The sequence below is a fragment of the Ctenopharyngodon idella genome, chromosome 23 (assembly GCF_019924925.1).
Source record: "Ctenopharyngodon idella isolate HZGC_01 chromosome 23, HZGC01, whole genome shotgun sequence".
In the NCBI taxonomy this organism is placed as follows: Eukaryota; Metazoa; Chordata; class Actinopteri; order Cypriniformes; family Xenocyprididae; genus Ctenopharyngodon; species Ctenopharyngodon idella.
In genome coordinates, this window is record NC_067242.1 from 7,667,357 (window position 1) to 7,688,937 (window position 21,581).

The window sequence follows — 21,581 nt, forward strand, 5'->3', positions numbered from 1 at the left end:
ATGGACCAACACCAGCAGACGTCACGCCCCCCCCCCCAAATCATTATTGACTTCAGAAACTTCACACTAGACTTCAAGCAGCTTGGATTCTGTGCCTCTCCAGTCTTCCTTCAGACTCTGGGACCATGATTTCAACATGAAATGCAAAATTTACTTTTATCTGAAAAGAGGACTTTCGACCACTGTTCACTGTCCAGTTCTTTTTCTCCTTAGCCCAGGTAAGATGCTTCTGACATTGTCTCTGGTTCAGAAGTGGCTTGGTAGTCCTTTTCCTGAAGATGTCTGAGTGTGGTGACTCTTGATGCGTTGACTCCGGCTTCATTCTACTCATTGTGAAGCTCTCCCAAGTGTTTGAATCGGCTTTACTTGACAGTATTCTCAAGCTTGCGGTCATCCCTGTTGCTTGTGCACCTTTGCCTACCCAATTTCTTCCTTCCAGTCAATTTTGCATTTAATATGCTTTGATACATCACTCTGTAAACAGCCACCCCATTCAGTAATGACCTTCTGTGACTTACTCTCTTTGTGGAGGGTGTCAATGATTGTCTCCTGGACCATTGCCAAGTCAGCAGTCTTCCCCATTAGTGTGGTTTCAAAAAACAAAAGATACCCGGATTTTATACTGTAGGGATGGTCATTTAATGAAACTCAAATGTAAATATTCTAATATTTTGAGATACTGGATTTTGGACTTTCATTAGCTGTACGCTCTAATCAACAAATTTACAAAAAAAAACTTTTGAAATGTTTTACTTTACATGTAGGGAATCTAGAATATATGAAAGTTTCATTTTTTTAAATAATTTACAATAAAAAAATGAACTTTTTCACGATATTCTAATTATATGACCAGCACCTGTATATATATGAAATAAAATAAATTTGTATGATGTCAGAGGATTGGGCGCAATAATTTAATAAGAAAATATAAAGGAGTTGTTTACTGAAGTTTCTTTTTGACGCTCGTGAGTGATTTCCTGCCTTCAAAGACTGACTATAGCACGAACCAGTAACATTAAAGTGCGGGCTGTGAAGGATACTCTCATTGGTTGACCTCCTGAACAAACACGCCCCCTTCACTGATGAGTCAGGTTTTTTTTTTTTTTATGTGAATACGGACCGGTGAACCAAATGAACAACAGGTGTCAGTGAATGAATATGACCAAATTGCTTGTTTACCAGATAAAAAAGATTCGAGTCACTGAGTTTAATAAAAAAACACTCACTGTCTGAGATAAAACAAAACTCCCATAATTATAAAGTTTGTCAATATCTGTTTAGAACCACCACAAATGCACATCGCTTGGAGATTTAGGGTTTAATTAAGACTTAGGGTGCTAATTAAAGATCAAATTTTGTGTCCCACAGAAGAAAGTAAATCACATGTGTTTGCAGCAACATGAGGGTGAGTAAATGCTGACAAAATTTTAATTTTTCACAATTGGGTGAACTATCTCTCCTCACTCAGTTATATTTAGATCAGTTTTAGATTTACATATGAACTTAGTGCTCTCTAATTTACTTTTGTTAAATTAAATTAAATAAAAAAGGAAGTAAATTTAAAAAATGTGGTAGGAAGCTTTAGCCTTGTTTTGTAGGTTCAAATATGATGGTTTAATTAGATAACAAAAATAGCATCACATAACACTCCAATGAAAGTACAAAGTGCTTTATTAAAATTACTAAACTTCTAATATGTTCATTAGGAACGATGAATATGACTTTAGCCAAGCAGAACATCCCGGATCAACATCTTTTATTTGCTTCTGGGCCAAACTTCCTGTCAGACAAATATGGAAAGTATGGAAACTCACCACATAAGAAAAAAAATCATGCTTATATAATTATAAAAGTTGGAATTATGAAATTCAAAGTCATAATTATGACATACTAACTCAAAATTATAGCATTAAAAATCAATTATGATATGCTAAGTCATAATTGTGACGTCATAATTAGGATTTTGAAGACACACATATGCTTAAGTCATAACTCTAACCTTAAAATCTAACTGTTTATAGCAAAGATCTAATATACAAACAACGATGTTGATCCAAAAACGTCCTATTTGGCAAAACCACAGAAAACAACTGAATTAATAAGCCACAGATGTGTTTACCATATTAGACTATAATTGGTCTCACAAATCACAAAGTTGATAACTGATTAATGCTCATGTAGAAATGTAAGTAATATTTGAAGGTCATTTAAAAACATCAAGAGTTTGTATGCATTTAGAGGTATTATCTTATGAGATTTAATGTGCATGTATATGTAACCCTTCCTGTTCGAAGCGCCCACTCTAAGCGGGACTCGAACCCGGGTCTGCAGGCATGGGAGTCGGGCACTCTAACAAGGACACATATACACGTTACATATAAAAATAACAAATTCTTCTCATGATTGTTGCTAAATGACACAAAAATGACCCATTCTCAACTAAAACTACACTTCATGCTTTTCTTGGTGCAATGGCACACGCAGATCAGCATGATATGATTATATTTCATGAAGGATTGAAGCTGTTCTGAAGGCAAAGGCAATTTAATCTCCTATTCAATCCTTTTATCTTATTTACTATCCATTCACTTCTGATATTCCTACTCTTTTGTGTCTGATTGCCTCTTTCCCTCACACTTTCTTCAGCCTCACTCATATCTACAGGCTGGTGCTGACCACGGTTATCCGCGGCCTGCAGTCCTGCACGTGATGATTTATTACCGAGCTCTTCATGACAGAGCTGTAAACTTTCTGCTCTTTCCCTCTCTTGCACGTGACATCACTTCCTGTTCGACATGTATTTTTTGTACTGTTCTCCCTATTGACCTCATTGTGAGACGGTCCAGACTCATTTACAGTGAGCTTTGATGGTCGTGTTTCATCTCCACTGATTTGATCCCTCTGATTCTCGCCATCATCTCCTGATCTGGGTGAACTAAACTGGATTTCCTCATAGATGCACAGCTCGGGTTTGGATTGGTCAGAGTTGGACGTCAATTGATTGTCAGATGTTGTTGTTGGCTGAGCGTCTAGTGGTTGATCAGGCATTTCTTTGAGGTCAGAGCAGTTTTTTCCATTTGTTTGGCCAATATGTGCCATTCCGATTGTTGTTTTAGGACATTGGCTCTGCCCACAGTCTCCTCCCACTGGTTTATCAAGTGTTTGATTGGTTCCCTGGTCTGGTTGTTTATTTTCCACTGGAGTTATGGATGCTTGAGGTTTTGCATCGTGAACATAGACCGGGACTAACTCGCACCGTCGGTTATTTGACAGAAAGCATTCAGATTTCACGTTAGCCGAGACTGACAGCTTTTGTCGGTCAGAACTTCTGTTCTTTTTATGAGGTTTGTGTGTTTGATTGTTTCCCTGATGTCCCTTAAATACTGTAAGAGTTGAAATATGATTGATGGAGTGGCTTTCTATCACAATGATGTCATTGCAAGATGATTGTTGCGTTGTTTTGTCCTTTATTTCATTGTGCACTTTTGCGTCTTCACTTTGTGGCATTATTGAGTTGGCCGACTCTCTGCTGTGGCTTTTAAATTTGCGTCTATCACTGCTGTAGCCGTTGCTCAAATGTACAACAGTAGAATCTGGAAAAGCAGAGAAAGATGATTAGATCTTTATTTTACATAATATATGCATTAAAATTAAATTATTGTATTCTTTACAAATTGTGATTGTGCAACTGTGCACATTTGGTGACACTAATGATGCAGAAATGACACGGTTAAATAGTAAATAAAGTTTAAAGGCTATGCATGTGTATTATTTAGAGGTTTGTGGTTTAATTAGCAGTAATTGTTCTTGGAAATCTTCTATCTAAATATTTTATACCATAGTAAAATGCATATGAGCATGCATGACTGCATGCTAAACAGATGCTGCGTGTAACCTGCTGTGTATTTCTGGACATCTGTCTCTTTTTCACTGGCTGTAATGAGTTTCAAGGGATGAATGTCGTCTATGAAGTGCTCTCTGGCTGCACTGAAAGCAAAAGAAAAATAAAGGAGACAGAGTGATGAGAATATTTTTCAGAAGAATATAGTGTCAACAAGGATGAGACTGAAAGAGTGAACAACATAGCAGTAGAAAGAAAAGCTGTTCTGCTAGTTTAAACCAAAATCAGACTGAATATAAATGGCATAAACATGGCATAAAGCTCAATATTTAAAGACATGCACAACCTAATACGTGCACAACACAACAGTGTTCAGAGAAATTAAAGATTATGTGCAATTTTGAAACCATGCATAGCATGTATTTGTATTCATGCAAATATATCTTTTTTATTACTGTCAATTTAACATTTTTTCATATTGACAGAATTGTTCATGGGTGTAGATGGTGTAAATATCCATACCTCATACTTTTGTCTCTTTTATCCGTATGTCTGAGTTTAGTCTGGCGTTTCTGAGAGCTCATGGCAGCGTCGCAGTCAGACTCAGAGTTTGTGAGGCACAAGGCTTCAGGCTCGAGCTGCAACATGCATTCATGCACACATGCACATAATCATCCATATTATAATGATTGCACTCTGGGTCATTTTGTTTTTCAGTTTAACTACATTCCCCAGCAGGCTTTGGGTTATTACATCTCTTTCCACATGGTGGTCAATGCAGCAACAATTCAACGACTTTTTTAAAGGTTATTTTTAAAGGTTCAAATTGCTAATGAAGTCTGCGTTTATTTGTTCAGAAACACAGTAACAACAGTAATATTGTGAAATATCATTGCAATTTAAAATAACTGTTCTCTATTTAAAAATTTGAATCTATTCCTGTGTGAATTTTAGCATCATTACTCCAGTCTTCAGTGTCACATGATGCTTCAGAAATCATTCTGATATGATGATTTGCTGCTCAAGAAACATTTCAGATTATTATCAATGTTGAAAACAGTTGTGCTGCTTCATATTTTTGTGGAAGCAGTACATTTTTAAGGATTCTTTGATTAATAGAAAGTTAAAAAAGACCAGCAGTTATTTCGAAATACATTATAAAAGTCTTTACTGTTACTTTTGATCAATTTAATGCGTCCTTACTAAATAAAAGTATTAGTTTCTTCCAAAAAAAAAAAAAACTTACTCTAAACTATTGAATGGTATTACTTAAGAGTATGTATGATAAATGTTATCATGATTAAAAACTACTTCAATAAATACCTAGAAAATAAGATTATAAATGTCTAAACAATTCTTTAGGCTCTTATATTTTCTAAAATCATAAGATGATGTCTCTTTTAGAGATGCACCGATATATCAGCCAATAATCGTTATTGGCTGATAAAAGCAAATTTTCACACTATCAGCTATCGGCCAATAGTTTAAAAACAGCCGATAGTCAGGGCCGATATATCCTGTCAATCAAAAGAGGTCAGGAAAATGGACTGCATTTAGGCTTTGAGTAAAGAAAATGCTAAGAAACCAGTTTAATGTTCAATATTAATAGTAATTATATGAATTCAGAAAGTTAAGAAATATTAATGTAATCTTCAGAATTTAGTTAATGTGTGTTAATACTAATTTGAGTCATGTGTTTGTTTATAACTCATACCAGTTACTCTGAAACAAGTTGATGAAATTTAGAGAATAAAGTTTTTATTTGCATTTCTTTCAAAATATAATGATTAAAATATAATGATTAATCATTAATTATAATGCAATTATCATTAATTTAAAAGAAGGTATAAAAGGCAGAACCCTCAAACTATTGTTATCAGTATCGGCAGATATCTGCTATCGGTATCGGTGGATATATTTGGTGCATCTGTAGTCTCTATGCAACAGGAAAATTTGTGGGGAAAGCAAACAGCACATTTTAATATAATATAAATAATTTCACCTCCTGCTGATGGTGTGTCCAGACTTTTCTGTCAGCCAGTGCTTTCTCTCTGGGATTTTGAGGCGGTTTCTTTTGCGACATCTCTTCAGGTCCGTCGGCCCAGTGTAAGTGTCTGTTCTTGTTGGCCGTCTCATGCATCGCTCTGCTGGGTTTCTTCGCAGCGCTCCTCTGGCTGTACCTCAGTCCTGACTGCAGGGTGATTTGCTCGGGCAGCTCAGGATAGGGGTCGCCTACAAAAACACGCTCTGCGATTAGCGACGTCGGAAGGGTAGATGTCACGACACGGGTCAGGCGCAGAGGTTCGTGTGGGGCTTCGTGTTCAGCACTCGGCCTGCTGTCATTGGCAGGGCTCTCTTGGGTCCATCTCTTATAACTCTGGTGAATCTTCATGTAGTCCTGCTGCTCTGCTTCAGTCACACACTCCTTTTACATTAGAGAAAGAGAAGGATATCATCTTTAAATTGACACAGCAGAATGTCTAGCCAACTACATGTCTCTTAAATCAAACTTTTTAATGCCAAGGACTGTATATTTGAGACTATAGACTAAATAGATCTGACTATGTGTGGCAGTTTGAATGAATCTCTTTTTTTTGCATGACAGTACAAAATGGCTCTTTTGGCATTATCCTTCATTGTACGGAAGAGAGGCTCTCGGGAGCATGTGTAAACATCACAGGGCCGATGTGACAAAGTTGTGTTTAACTTCCTGAGAATGGAGTATAGTGCATCTCATTACCATGTTGAGGCCTCCTAACTCGCCCTCAAAGTAGGAAACGGGTTTTGGCTGAGGAACTGAAGGATAGAAGAAGAAAACAATTTACAGTACATATTTAAATGAATGGAAATTGACACAGACTGACGCATATACTCACCCCCCTGCGTCTGTAGACCCAGTAAGGCCATAAAGCGGTTCTTGTTCACCCTCAAACCACACAAGATATCCTCCATCATCCAGAGCTGCCTCTGCGCCTGAATCTGCTCCTGGGGTTATTTGGATTTAAACATTTTTTTAACCATTTGCAATGTGTAAGTAGTCATTTAGCATAACAAGATCTTTAACCAGTCAAACTGTAAAGAAATCTGAAAGTTTACAGTATAGATGTTTCTGTATGCTGATGGTGACACCCACAGGAATGTTATTAGTAGCAGGGCATCAGGTGATCTGCTCAAATGTTGCATTACCTGCGGCATTCCGAAATGGAGGATATGTTGGAGATGAGAATGGAAAACGGACAGTTCGCTCTCCATCCGTTCATAATCACTCCACAATTTGTCCATCTCCTGATGAAGAGAGGATTAATGCATTATTAACGCAGTTTTCATTGATTAGTGCTTCTCATTAAAAGTATGTGAAGATTGTTGGTACATTTTGCGTGCACAAATTCACATTTAAGGACTCCAAACTGATGCAGTTCATTTACTGTGAACCGAGACGCTGTAAGAACACAGTGCCGCGCTTCACTCTGAAACATGCAGCGCATGTATTGTTTATTTAATTAAATCGCAGGTGATTAATTGTGCAACCATAGCACACACTAAATCAGTACTGTACCAATGACAAATCACATATTCTGGCTCTGAGTGTAACCAGCTCTTCCTGAAGCAAAGTCTTCTGGGATACTTCCTGATCTCCAGGAAGTCCATCTTCCATCCCCAGCCATTTAATTTCTAAAGCATACTCCACGCTTTTCTAAAGAAAGGGAGAGAGCAGGCAGGAATATTTGTGTGTTTTTATGTCTACATTATTTCAGTGTACGTGAACTGTTTGTGTGACAGACCTTATCTGCCTGTAACTGAGCCAGCTGCATAGAGACGGACTGCAGCAGTTTATCACAGCCGCACAGACGAGTGAGAACCACCTGAGACACAAAGAGAAGGACAATGGCTGACGGAAGCTCAAGGGGCCGGATTCACGAAAATATTCTTAAGAAGTTAAGAGGTTTCTTAAGAAGTTCATAAGAATGTTAATAAGTGCTTTTATTAAGAAGTTCTTAAAAAGCCAAAACACAACCAAAACAATGTTCTTCTGCAAAATGCATGCAGTTTTGTTTTGTTTGCTAGGGGGCCAAAAGTTACATAGTGTACCTTTTACAAAAATATTTGAATATATTTTAAGAATTGCACACTTATTTTTAGATTTTTGTGATCCAGACCCTTCCCGTCACCAATGTAAAACACCTCAACAATCGTCTTTCTGCGCTACCTGTAGATACTGTTAAGGCCAATTCACAACGCACCAACAAACGACGACAGACACGCTCATCGGGTTTTGTCAGATCAGTGTGTTACCCCTGTCGGAGTCTGTTGGCGTTTGTCGGAGCTTGTTTTCTGCCAATAGATCATGCTGAATCAGAATTAGGACGTCTGAGAAGTGACGTGCTGTAATCTGGTGACTGTTGCCTTCTGTTGGCGTTTGTTGGTGCTGTGTGAATTGGCCTTTATTACACTATTGTCATGATTACAAAATTATAAACAAGGTCCCTTTTTGACTCATTTTTGTAGAGTAAAGGCTGAGTACTGAGTACTTATGTAATAGTGTTATGTTGTAATGCTTAATATTTGAAATAACCCAATAAATTACTTTCAGGAGTTTTGTTTTTAGACCAATCTTAAGGAAAAAACAATAAGAACATTCTAAAGAAATGTTTTTGGGAATACAAAATATTCTTAGCCTCTCTCTTAAAGGGTTAGTTCACCCAAAAAGGAAAATTCTGTCATTAATTACTCAAGACCTTCGTTCATCTGCAGAACACAAATTAAGATCTTTTTGATGAAATCCGAGAGGTATATGACTAAAGGTACTAAAGACATTGTTAAAACAGTCGACGTGACTGCAGTGGTTCAACCTTAATGTTATGAAGCGACGCTAATACTTTCTGTGCGCAAAAACAAAACAAAAATAATTACTTTATTGAACAATATCTTCTCTTCTGTGTCATTCTCATACGTTGTTTACGTCCAGCATTTCCAGTTTCTACATCAGAACGCCGCCTCATTATTGGCCGACTCCTGGGTCAGCATCACACGCATGCGTCGTGCTGATCACATGATCAGCTTTGGCCAATACTGAGCCAGCATTCGGACGTAAGCACGGAAGCCTGCACTGTGCTTACTGCGGCAACTCCATAAGGATAATGACAGGAGAGAGAAGAGATTGTTGAATAAAGTAGTTGTTTTTGTTTAGTTTTTGCGCACAAAAAATATTCTTGTCGCTTCATAACATTAAGGTTGAACCACTGCAGTCACGTCGACTGTTTTAGCAATGTCTTTAGAACTTTTCTGGACCTTGAAAGTGTTGATTATATTGCTGTCTATGGATTAATCACAATCGGATTTCATCAAAAAATATCTTAATGTGTGTTCCGAAGATGAACGAAGGTCTTACGGGTGTGGAACGACATGAGGGTGAGTAATTAATGACAGAATTTTAATTTTTGGGTGAACTAACCCTTTAAGTTAGAAAATTAGAATAAAAGAGCAGTTGCTCACTGTGCACTCACATCTGTATCATTTTCCAGATCTCTGATTGGCTGTATTTCTCTCTCCATGAGGATGTCTGATTTTCCTGCCTGGAGCAAAATAAAATTAAATCAGATTTGTCGTAATTACATCATCAATAAGTTTTTTTTCTCTCGCCATTCGGACCAATTTTTTTGCAAGCTACATAAAAATTGCAAAAATACCTTACCATGCATTAAAATACCATGCAAAAACTTTTTCTGCCAAAAGATAAAAATGTCTTTGAGTGTTCATGTAAATTCAAGTTATATTTAGATTCTAAATTACTTTTAGAATCATGGCTGCATAAATGGATGAAAAGATGCATGAAATCGCAGTAAAAACTGACTTGAAAAAAAGATAATAAACTATAATATGAGCCTACAAATGGCAGGCATGAAATATGCCACACGGATGTCAGAGACCATGTGCTAATGTTAAAGAATTGTTCTTTTGAACTAATTCATTGAAATGAACTGTTTTTTTTGTTTGTTTTTTTTTTCATGGAAAATTTGCTTTCGAAAGATTCATATCATGAAGTTATTATCACAGATTTATCTTACCTTGCACATTGCTGTGTGTTCAGCCGTGTGGTAGTTGGAAGAGTAGCACACAGAACATGGAAACTCAGGCGGAAAAGGCTGAAACACAGATATTAGACAGTTCAAGAATGTGTGGATTATGAATATGATCATATCAGAACATCAGCATCTGTTCTTGATTCTCACTTTGTCGGGCAGATGTCCTCTCTCTGTGTAGATGCAGGGTGAAATTGGAGCACTCGAGCAGTTATCCATGGGCCAAACGTCCGCTCTGCCCATAGGACCGTGACACACTGACCCATACTGATCTCTGGGAAACGGAGGCTGCTTGAAGGCTGCTCTTGGATGGAAGGAAAGAGGTTCCTCATCTGCGTTTACCATACTTGGAGAATGCTCAGTAGCTTCAGATGCACTGACAGAGAGAAAAAGAGAGACATTTGAAAAGGTTCATCGAGACACTTTAATTATTGTGAAGCATCTCAGATCATTTACATTGGTCTGCTCTCATGTCTTCCTCTCAGTTCTGGTGTCTTCATTTTAATTCCTGTCATGTCTTGATCTATTAGAGTCGGTTCTGTCTGCACTCTGGTCAGTTTTGTTCCAATCTGGGCGTTTCTTTCGGGAAATGTGGTCATGTGCTGAAGCTCCATCATTTCAGCATTATCTCCCATCTGAGTGAAGTCCTGAAAACTGGCACAGCGTCTAAAGAACAAGAAGAGACATTAAAATACATTTTAGAATCCGTACAAATGGAGCAATTTTAGTTTGAGAGCTGAAGTTCACCTGTTGATGATGTCATCAGCCTCCATGCTTGCTGATTGGCTGAGAGCCCTGACCCAGCCCAACATGTCCTCCTGCGTCTCAGCACTCATGATGTACGGCCGCATCCCCTGATGCACAACCTAAATGCACAAATGTACAATAAGACTATAAAGTACGCACATTTAGTTTAAGGAGCTCCAAATAACGTTCGCTCTCACCTTGAATGCGTATTTGCGGTTCCTGCACTCTCTAGGTGAGCAGTACAAAATCCTGTAGCTGGGAAGAGGAATACTGCCCAGAACAGACTCCTCACGGCTGTCTGGAGAAAGGGATTTACAGAGGAGTTTCACGGAGTAAGACTTAAGTATCTGAAGAGAAAACTTGTAATTTCATTCTTTTTTAAATGGAAAGTTACTGCACTTTTAAACATTTAATTTAAGATTGTGTATATATAAGAAAATCACATAGCAATGGGTTTACCTTTATAATAATACAGGCAGTAATTAGAGAGAACAAACCATCTTCTCTTCCACAATTTCAGTCCAGTGCTGTCCTACAGAAAAAGACAGTTATGATCACATACAAATCTCGGTAACACTTTATAATAACTGCACACTATGAAGCATTAGTTAAGCATTAGTAAACAGTCAATTCATCATTTATAAAGCATTAATAGACATTAATAAGCAGTTTATAAATACACCTATAAATGCTTTGTTCTTGATTTATAAGCATATCTATAATGTGTTTAATAATTGTATTTTCATACTTTATTAATGATCAATTTATCATTTCTAAATTAAGTATTACATTATTTACAAACCATTTATTTAGGAGTTGTCAGTGGTTCATAAGATCATTTATAAAGTGTAAGTAAATGATTAATAAACTATTTAAACATACATTTATACATCTTATTATTTAGATATATAGTAATAGTTACTCAGTGTGTTAATAAATGCTTTATTAATACATATTCCTACTGTAATTCATGATTAATTCAGGTAGTTATAAAACATTTAGTAGTTGTCAGTTAACTATTGTTGTGAGCTCATCTAAAGTGAGGACTATTCATGCCTCGTAAAGCTTTTATAAAGGAGATTTAAAGGCTCAGTGATCTTCTGCACTGCTGTTCTCTAATGATTTAAAGATAGTACTGAGGTAGTTTTGACACTGTGAAATATTTTATTACATTATTAATGTTTTATAAAAACATTATTTGTTGTATTTTGGCACTCCTGTAATCCAGTGTTGGCACTGGTAAAATTTTATTCAGCAATGTTTACACTTTACAGAAATGTATTTTTATATCAGATTGCAAAAGCTTAGTTTCATTTTACTGCACAGTTATGTTTTCTGGAGGAGTACAGGGATTTTTATTTTCTGTGAAATTGCAGAGGTTTACTTTTAATTTTATATCAAGTTACCCATCGTAAAGTTTCATTTTTTTCCTTGAAATAAATATTTCTATGTTCTGTATCCTTTAAATCTCCTTTATAAAAGCTTTACGAGGCATGAATAGTCCTCACTTTAGATGAGCTCACAACAATAGTTAACTGACAACTACTAAATGTTTTATAACTACCTGAATTAATCATGAATTACAGTAGGAATATGTATTAATAAAGCATTTATTAACACACTGAGTAACTATTACTATATGTCTAAATAATAAGATGCATAAATGTACATTTAAATTGTTTATTAATCACTTACTTACACTTTATAAATGATCTTATGAACCACTGACAACTCCTAAATAACTGGTTTGTAAATAATGTAATACTTAATTTAGAAATTATAAATTGATCATTAATAAAGTATGAAAATACATTTATTAAACACATTATAGATATGCTTGTAAATCAAGAACAAAGCATTTATAGGTGTATTTATAAACTGCTTATTAATGTCTATTAATGCTTTGTAAATGATGAACTAACTATTTACTAATGCTTAACTAATGCTTCATAGCGTAAGTTATTATAAAGTGTTACCCAAATCTCTTTACTCTTTTGGGAAGACCATGTTTTGAATTTCTGAATTCAAGTGTGTGTGTGTGTGTGTGTGTGTGTGTGTGTGTGTGTGTGTGTGTGTGTGTGTGTGTGTGTGTGTGTGTGTACTGTATATTGGTGGGGCTTAAAGTCAAAAAATGTGTAGGTGTTGAGGCATAAAACAGGAAATGTCATCACAAAGGCCAGTAAATCTCTTAAAATATCAGATCATTTTTATGCTTTAAAAATGAATATTTGATCAAATGTTATAATAAAATACAATTTTATTTTAGTACTTCAACTTATTTAGAAATTCTAGTTTTTCATCTAATGTTTATACTGTATTTTATGTTTATTTTATAAAATAATTAGTTTATAATAACAATGTCTAAAATACCATTAACTTGAAAATATGTTAAATATTTAAAATGTTAATGTTATATTTACACTCACTTGTCTTCAAGGTTTAAGGAAAATATATCAGAGTCATTATATTATCAGTCATTATATCAAAAATATTTGAAAAAAGGAGTACATGTCTTTCATAATATACCAGCTGTCTTTGATGATGCACTAATTGCTAATAGTTTAAGACTTGTTTGTACCATTAATGTGTATTCTGAAGAAGGCTATCTAGCCGGAACACACATTTTGTTTTAATGATTTAGCATAGTTAATTAAAGGCTTTTTTTCACCACACAAGTGCCTTGGAGTATTTTGTCTTTATAATTTTAAACTAGGTACTTGTAAAGTATTTGTCGAAGATCTTTATTTGTCATGATCTCACACAGATGGTCAGTATTGTGCTCTAAACGTTACCCTCTTGTACAGCCATCCTCTGATCACCACAGGGCAGTTGGGGTCTCTCTTCGCCGCCTGACATCTCTTTCCAAATGTCTGCACTCTTTCATGACTCTGCACATATATAATCACACAAACTGTGTCAGTGGGTTTGAAACATGTACTGATGTTTGTCCATGTGTGTATATGATTCACCTTGTCTCTGATTGGCAGAAAGGACACTGTGGCGCTGCTGGAGGCCTGACTGACCCTGTCCTGATCCTCCATCCTAGAGAGACAAGAGTGATGGACACAATGAATCATCAGTAACCATCAGGTTAGCTGACTTGCTGTTAAACGTCTGTTTTGGATTCAAAGGAATTTTTTTTTTTTTTTTTTTTTTTTTTGAAAATAAGGTTCAAGTAGATCTCAAGCCATGTTTGACCACATTGAGCCACAGTTGCTCAATCAGTTTTGTGAAACGTGCATAATCTCACAGTCTGACACTCTATACACAGGGGTTCTCGACTTGTAACCGGAATGATGCTTTAGATGTCCGGTGTCTGGTGTTTCTAGTCAAAGTAGCATATTTTCCAAGCTGGTAATGTAACATTTAACCTATTAAAATGGTTTAAAAAGTGCATGGCCCCATGGCGGCATCACTTTAAGTGTTGCAATGACCGTCTTTTGTCAGTGCCTCATCCATCAAAGTTTAATGAGTGTGTAGATGAGACAAAGCTGCTGAAGTTAGCTACGTTGAAAACAGATGGGCACTCATAGAATGGGTTCCTAAGGAGACCAGAAAAGGAGAGCATCCAATCGAAAGTCATTTACTCAGGAAAAAGGTGGTCTATCTGCTGTAGTGTGTATAGACCTCATACATACAGCCTCTGTCTCTGAAAACTACTGCTGACAGCACTGTACAGGGATTGTTGGGAAAGTCCATTCCATTTTTTTCATTCCTTTATTCCCACTGACATTTCTTAGTCATTTATCAGAATAACAGAACTATTGTACTGAAGCAAACTAGATTTTTACATTTGAAGTAAATGTGAGCAGTGCTTTCCTGTGCAAAACTCACTGCTGGGGTCTTCTGAGTGTTTTTAAGTGTGTTGCTGTGCTGTTGCTGGGGTGTTTTGACTGGTTGTGAGTGTGTTGCTGTGCTGTTGCTGGGGTGTTTTGACTGGTTGTGAGTGTGTTGCTGTGCGGTTGCTGGGGTGTTTTGACTGGTTGTGAGTGTGTTGCTTTGCGGTTGCTGAGGTGTTTTGACTGGTTGTGAGTGTGTTGCTGTGCTGTTGCTGGGGTGTTTTGACTGGTTGTGAGTGTGTTGCTGTGCTGTTGCTGGGGTGTTTTGACTGGTTGTGAGTGTGTTGCTGTGCTGTTGCTGGGGTGTTTTGAGTGGTTGTGAGTGTGTTGCTTTGCGGTTGCTGAGGTGTTTTGACTGGTTGTGAGTGTGTTGCTTTGCGGTTGCTGAGGTGTTTTGACTGGTTGTGAGTGTGTTGCTGTGCTGTTGCTGGGGTGTTTTGACTGGTTGTGAGTGTGTTGCTGTGCTGTTGCTGGGGTGTTTTGACTGGTTGTGAGTGTGTTGCTGTGCTGTTGCTGGGGTGTTTTGACTGGTTGTGAGTGTGTTGCTTTGCGGTTGCTGAGGTGTTTTGAGTGGTTGTGAGTGTGTTGCTGTGCGGTTGCTGGGGTGTTTTGAGTGGTTGTGAGTGTGTTGCTATGTGGTTGCTGGGGTGTTTTGATTGGTTGTGAGGGTGTTGATATGTAGTTGGTGGGTTGTTCTGAGTGGTTGTGAGTGTGTTGCTATGCGGTTGCTGGGGTGTTCTGAGTGGTCGCAAATGTGTTATGCGGTTGCTCGGTTGTTTTGAGTGGTTTTGAGTGTGTTGCTGTGCTGTTGCTGGGGCGTTTTGAGTAGTTGTAACTTGTATGTTACCAGCTAACAGAATTTTGTTATAAGAACGTTCTCTAAATATTCAATGTTGGTTCTGGGAACGTAAAAAACGTCCAGTTTTCTTGACGTTAGAGGAATGTTTTTATAAGATATAATGTTCCTCAAACGTTCTTTCAACTTAATTTTTATTAAAAATTCAACATTCTAGGAACATTGATTTGTAACATTCCAACATGTCCAGTTTCCTTAATGTTAGTAGAATGTTATTTAAAGGTTAATATGATGTTCCTGAAACATCCTTTCAATCATTCAAACACCTGCTGTGAACAAGCACTGAAAGAATGAGAAATAAGAACACAAACTACAACTTTCTTCAGCCACAGCCTTAGATGAACTGAAAATAAAATACATAAAATCTCTAAAGATCTGATTAAACAACTCCACAAACAGTTGTTCACTAAAAACAACTTAACAAAAGTCAAGGCTCAAGAGCTCAACTAAAGCAAACGCTGATCTCCACGATGGTGACCTCAAACCAAACATTTTCGATAAGACATCAACATCTAAACCTTCTGTAGACGTGTGACAGAAATAAAGTCAGTCTGGTTAGTAATAAGTGAAGATGGTAATGCTGTTTGTGGAGTTGTTTAATCAGATCTTGAGATATTTAATGTATTTTATCTTCAGTTCATCTAAGGCTGTGGCTGAAGAAAGTTGTAGTTTGTGTTCTTATTTCTCATTCTTTCAGTGCTTGTTCATAGCAGGTGTTTGAATGATTGAAAGAATGTTTCAGGAACATCACACTAACCTTTAAATAACATTCTTCTAACATTAAGGAAACTGGACATTTTTATGTTCTTGGAATGTTACAAATCAACGTTCCTAGAATGTTGAATTTTTAATTAAAATTAAGTTGAAAGAACGTTTGAGGAACATTATACCTTATAAAAACGTTCCTCTAACGTCAAGAAAACTGGATGTTTTTTACGTTCCCAGAACCAACATCGAATATTTAGAGAACGTTCTTATAACAAAATTCTGTTAGCTGGGTTGCTGTGCGGTTGCTGGGGTGTTTTGAGTGGTTGTGAGTGTGTTGCTATGTGGTTGCTGGGGTGTTTTCAGTGGTTGTTAGTGTGTTGCTATGCTTTTGCTATAAGTCAAAACAGTCCACCCTCCAAGTCTTCAATTCATTTTGTTTTATCATGCACCAGGTGGAAATCTTAAACCAAACACCTTGCCTTGCCTCCCCTACAAGACTCATGATTTGAGGATTCATTCATGTCTGAAGCACAAACACTGCAGGATGACGCACACACTGAAGTTCAATGCTTATGGTTAGGAGTTTGTTCAAATCAGTAACTCTAGGTATGAGCAATGGACTTGGCAAATATCACTATACATTCTCATGCTAAGAACAAAGTAATCACAAGTAGGCCACAACATGTGGTGTTAGTTCACAAGCTCACTACATGCAAGTTTCACACTCCGCAGATGAAATACTAACCAAGCTTGAGGATTTCAGTAAAGTGCTCCAGATATGATCTATATCCTTAATAGAACAGCTCAAGAAGTCTTGCAGGAGTCTGTCTTCATGCTATTCTGGGGGCTGCTGACCCATAACTTAGAGTGACACATAACAGCTGTTTTGCCCTGACTGACCACTGGATGGGTTCACAGAGTACGTGAACGAGAAAGAGAGAGAGTAGAATTAGAAGAATGAATGATCACAGTTGGTGCTGCTCAGTACAGCTGCTCTACTGAAGCTCTGGCAGCTGTGGTTGCCAGAAATTCACTTAAAGGTATGACAACAATGGCATTACAGGAGGTGTTTTGGTAATGTGATATAAAACAGTCAAATGTGTAACCGACAAAAAAAAAAAGAAGAAGAAATGTAAATATAGAAATAATATATTGTAAAATGTGATGTTTCATCTGTGGCTAAACAATGTAGACTGTCGCCATAAATATGATAATTCATAATTTTTACCAAAAATTATTTTATTCCTACAATATTTTAAATTAAAATATATTTTATTGATAAAGCCAATATTGTTTTTCATAATTTTCATTAATGTCAGGTAACAATTAACATGTTTTTACTGTAGTTTTTTTTTTTATTTTTTTTTTTTGTACAGTCAAGAAAGGGACAGCAAGACTGCATGAATACATGTGAACATGGAGCATTTGAGGTGTAGGAGTGTGTGTGAATGTCTGAGAAATGGTTGCATAATGTCTGTTGTGCAGCACACATACAAATAGAGCCTGAGCTAAACAAAGCATGAACTGTTGAGACCTCATGAACAAAACAACAGTCGCTTATTGAGCAATGCTCGCTGGTGACCTGGTCAGGATGACCACAACATTGTAGCTTGTGTTTGAAGATAACGTTCTTTAGAGAAGTTGTAAGTTGTGTAAACTTATTGCACATTATATCATGTCATAACCAAGGCAGATTCTTTCCCCTATTTTCTAACTTAAGAATAAAGTTAAGAATATTTTGTATTCCCAAGAACATTACTTAAAAATGTTTTAATCATTTTTTCCTGGAGACAAAAACTTGAATTCTTGAAAAGAATGTTCTTAAAAATAATCATCAATAACCCATTTAAGTTAAGATAACCTCCAACTTGTCTTAAAAAAAGGTGGCCTTTGAGGTGTTGGGAAGTCAGATTCTTTTCCACATACCAGATCTTTTGAACACTTTGTTTTAATGAAGCAGTTAAACAAAAAAGTGTTGTATTAAATCAAGAAAATGCAATTACCCTGCCTCCTTGTTTAGATTTTGGAAGTCTGTTGCTACACATTTGGCCAATGTATTAAAAATTAGGCATTGCTTACAATATTATTATTATTTATTTTTGTTTGTTTCTAAGAAATGTATTATACTGTATGGCCAGAGATGTACAGTTATTGTTGGATATGTGTGTGTGCTCAAGGACACAGAGAACTGTGGTTCTACTCCTAGAACCTTATAAGGACATCAGCCATCTTGGATGAGTTTACTGGAGTTCAAGGACACAAAAGCCAGACAGCTCGCACCTGCGAGGCCTTGAGAAGGATCTGGAAACTTTGGGAAAGTTACAACGTACGTCAATCAAGAAGATAACCCAACGTCTGCAATAAACAGCAGGAGTATAAAAGACTGATGAGTTGATTGCCTCTTCGGATACTGATACGTCAGTACCCCCGACGCCTAGAAGCCCAGAGCTGAGGACAAGAAACCCCAAGCTGAAGATGGGAAGCCCAGAGCTGACTACACCTTTGACTCAAAAGAGTGATTATTGTATCTTATACCTTAATGATGAAGTTTTATTTGCCTTTACATTTTTGTTTATTATAAAAAGAAAAGTAACCAATTAAAAGAAATTTAATTGATTACAAAAGCTGCCTACCTTGGCTTGATTTATAGTGTTTTAAGACTTTGAACAAGAACGTACCACAGAGGAGTCTTCTGACCAAATTGTAATGCTTATAATTTAGGCCAGACTCGACTTACTTTACCTAACCTGAGAATAATAAATAATAAGGTTAAAGGTGTTAAGATCAAAATACACACCGAAAAACAAAAGATTCACCAGTTCTTTTACGTCATCACGTAATGATGTCATTAATACACACTATATCGCTGTGAGTGAAAATACATGCCCTAAACATGCTTAAACAAAGCCATGTGTAATGTGTGATTTATGTTTTATTAAATTAATTGTTATTTAAGAAGCTTAGATTTCGCCACCTCATTCAAGTCCTCAGTTCACACATGTACATCTGCTATTATAATAAATTGTTGACTTGAGTTTTGATCCATTAAAATCAGTGTTAACACAAGTTGCAAATTGTTTTAAACATTTCCGTTCAATTCAGTGAACTGGCTCATCACGTTCACTAAAAATAACCAGTACAAAAGAACAATTTGTTCAGGAACCGCCATACAGTCGGGGAACACCAAAGCCATTGATACATTCTTAAGAAAAAAATTACAAACTTCTTAAGAACATTTTTAAAAACATCCTAACTTTGTTGGTGTTGGATTTGTAAATAAGAAGATTTTTGTAAATCCGATACCAGATGCAATTTATTAAGTTTAAAGCAGTATAGGTCAATGGCACAAAACCAAAATCAGTCAAAGTTTATTGGATGTTTAATATACAATTACAGTATGTGGATTTTAGATCAATGAGATTCCACTGTTGGTTTATTGTGCCATGCCTGAATAACTTGTTCAAACCCACACTGTCATTTTTGTAAGTGAAGAAATCTGATATTTGTGTTCAGACAGTGTGGTCATTATTTATAGGCACATGGGTTGCTATCGTAATGATATACAGTAAGCATCAGCATGACCGCAAGAGACATAAGACAGTAGCGGTCATTATAGAAAAAGAGGATGGAAAAATGGAAATTTTGCCTCTGCTCACATTCATCCATTCATGATTTCTTGCCACAATACTGAACATATGAACATATACATTAAAGTCATTACTGTGTTTTATATATTCATGTGTCTGAACAACTCACTTTTAAAAAAAAAAAAAAAATGTTTCTTATTCATGTTTTAATATATTTATTATATTTGACCAAAAACAGCAGAAACATTATTGCAACTTAAGATACCTGTTTTCTATAGTAATATATTTTAAAATGTAATTTATTCCTGTGATCAAAGCTGAATTTTCAGCATCATTACTCCAGTCTTCAGTGTCACATGATATATATGCTGATTTGCTACTCAAGAAACATTTCTTGTTATTATCAATGTTGAAAACAGTTATTTTTGTGGAAACTGTGATTTTTATTCAGGAGTTTTGATGAATGGAAAGTTCAGCATTTATTTGAAATAAAAATCTTCTTAACATTATAAATGTCTTTGCTGTCACTTTTGATCAATTTAATCAATCCTTGCTGAATAAAAGTATTAATAACTTTCAACAAAAAAAAAAAAAAAAACGTACTGACCTCAAACATTTGAGCGTTAAAGGGATAGTTCACCCAAAAATAAAAATTCTGTCATTTACTCACCCTCAAGTTGTTCCAAACCTGTATACATTTCTTTCTACTGCTAAATGCAAAATAAGATATTTTGAAGAAAGTTTGTAACCAGGCCACTTTGGGGCACCATTGACTTCCATAGTAGGAAAAAAATACTATGGAAGTCAAAGGTGCCCCAGAATTGTTCAGTTTCCCACATTCTTCAAAAGATCTTCCTTTGTTCAACAGAACAAAGAGGTTTATACAGGTTTGGAACAACTTGAGAGTGAGTAAATGATAGAATTTTAATTTTTGGGTGAAATATCCCTTTAATGTGTTCAGACCACCGATCACACAAAAATCTGCTTTAGAACCATAAAGACTGGTGTACTATGTTAAATAAGAAAGTACAGTGGTTAAAATAATGCGAGTAACTACAACCCCAACAAATGACTACAAACTACACAAAGAAACACAATATAATGCAAGAAAATAAACTGATTTCTTGTACCTGGTCTGTTTTCGGTACCCAACAGCAACTTCCAGTGACATGGTGCGTTCAGCATCTCTTCTTCTGAGAGACAAACGCTCAACACAGTCGCACAGACGCTGCGGAGGCTCAATCCCTCTTTCATCCCTTCAACACTGAATCCTCTGTTTCGCCAGTTCACTCTCAGCTCACTCTTTTTTTTCCCTTCTGATGTCTGTAGAGTGGCATTTAGCTTCATCTCTGCAAGTAGGACAGAAAAATCACAACTCATTTTCCTGAACAGCAATGGAGAGCAAATAGAGAATTTTTCTAAAGTCTAATGCTTATTTGCCAGGAGACATTTGTCTCCTCTAGTTTCAGAGGCGATCACAAAATGTCTTTGTTTTTTTTGTTTTTTTCATAAAACATAAAAGATTGTGTTCATCTGATGAGTATAATGAGGCATTATAGGGAACATTATAGCGAGATGTAAATGTTATCATTAAAATGTCAAAAACACCAAAGCTACAATTTTAAGTGAAAAGTTTGTGTATGTACAATGAAAGTAAAATGCTATTTGTCGCCTTTTCATTATTTACAGTAAATGAACTTCTAGCTTTTTTGCAGTCTTGTGCTGTTATTTTAAAGTATAAATACATGTACACATGATTAATATAGTCACTCATTAAATTAACCCATAACTGCAAACTGCATTCTGTAACTTCAAAACCGCATGCAGTGTCATTGCACGTCAATTTCCCGTTTTTACAGGTTAAATTGAAAAGAACGACCATTTAGGAGACAAATAACTTAACTGAACTGATCTTCTCTCATA

The 21,581-nt window shown here is 36.2% G+C and overlaps 1 protein-coding gene across 2 annotated transcripts; it reads right to left on the minus strand.

Moving 5' to 3' along the window:
• Window positions 1-1,653: 1,653 nt before the first annotated feature.
• On the minus strand, window positions 1,654-21,290 carry si:ch211-234p6.5 (pleckstrin homology domain-containing family A member 5). Of its 2 annotated transcripts, XM_051882261.1 has the most exons (19): window positions 20,789-21,290; window positions 13,638-13,710; window positions 13,461-13,556; window positions 11,128-11,200; window positions 10,866-10,966; window positions 10,669-10,787; window positions 10,378-10,587; window positions 10,072-10,297; window positions 9,907-9,984; window positions 9,346-9,414; window positions 7,624-7,704; window positions 7,398-7,535; window positions 7,028-7,126; window positions 6,718-6,826; window positions 6,582-6,637; window positions 5,844-6,266; window positions 4,364-4,479; window positions 3,896-3,987; window positions 1,654-3,593 (listed from the first exon to the last, which is right to left on the minus strand). In XM_051882261.1, the coding sequence occupies exons 1-19, from the start codon at window positions 20,827-20,829 to the stop codon at window positions 2,659-2,661; spliced, it is 3,135 nt and encodes a 1,044-aa protein (XP_051738221.1). In that variant the 5' UTR covers window positions 20,830-21,290; the 3' UTR covers window positions 1,654-2,658. The 2 variants fall into 2 exon arrangements, with proteins under 2 accessions (XP_051738221.1, XP_051738222.1); XM_051882262.1 differs by lacking the exon at window positions 20,789-21,290 and having other exon boundaries at window positions 11,128-11,195; window positions 13,638-14,261.
• Window positions 21,291-21,581: the final 291 nt, after the last annotated feature.

Excerpts from the sequence above, each read along its gene's own strand:
- si:ch211-234p6.5 (XM_051882261.1), bottom strand. The coding sequence starts at position 20,829 with ATGTCACTGGAAGTTGCTGTTGGGTACCGAAAACAGACCAG. Across the intron at positions 13,557-13,637 it reads TTCTGCCAATCAGAGACAAG|AGTCATGAAAGAGTGCAGAC; the intron begins GTGAATCATATA and ends ATATATGTGCAG. Across the intron at positions 9,415-9,906 it reads AACACACAGCAATGTGCAAG|GCAGGAAAATCAGACATCCT; the intron begins GTAAGATAAATC and ends ATTTTGCTCCAG.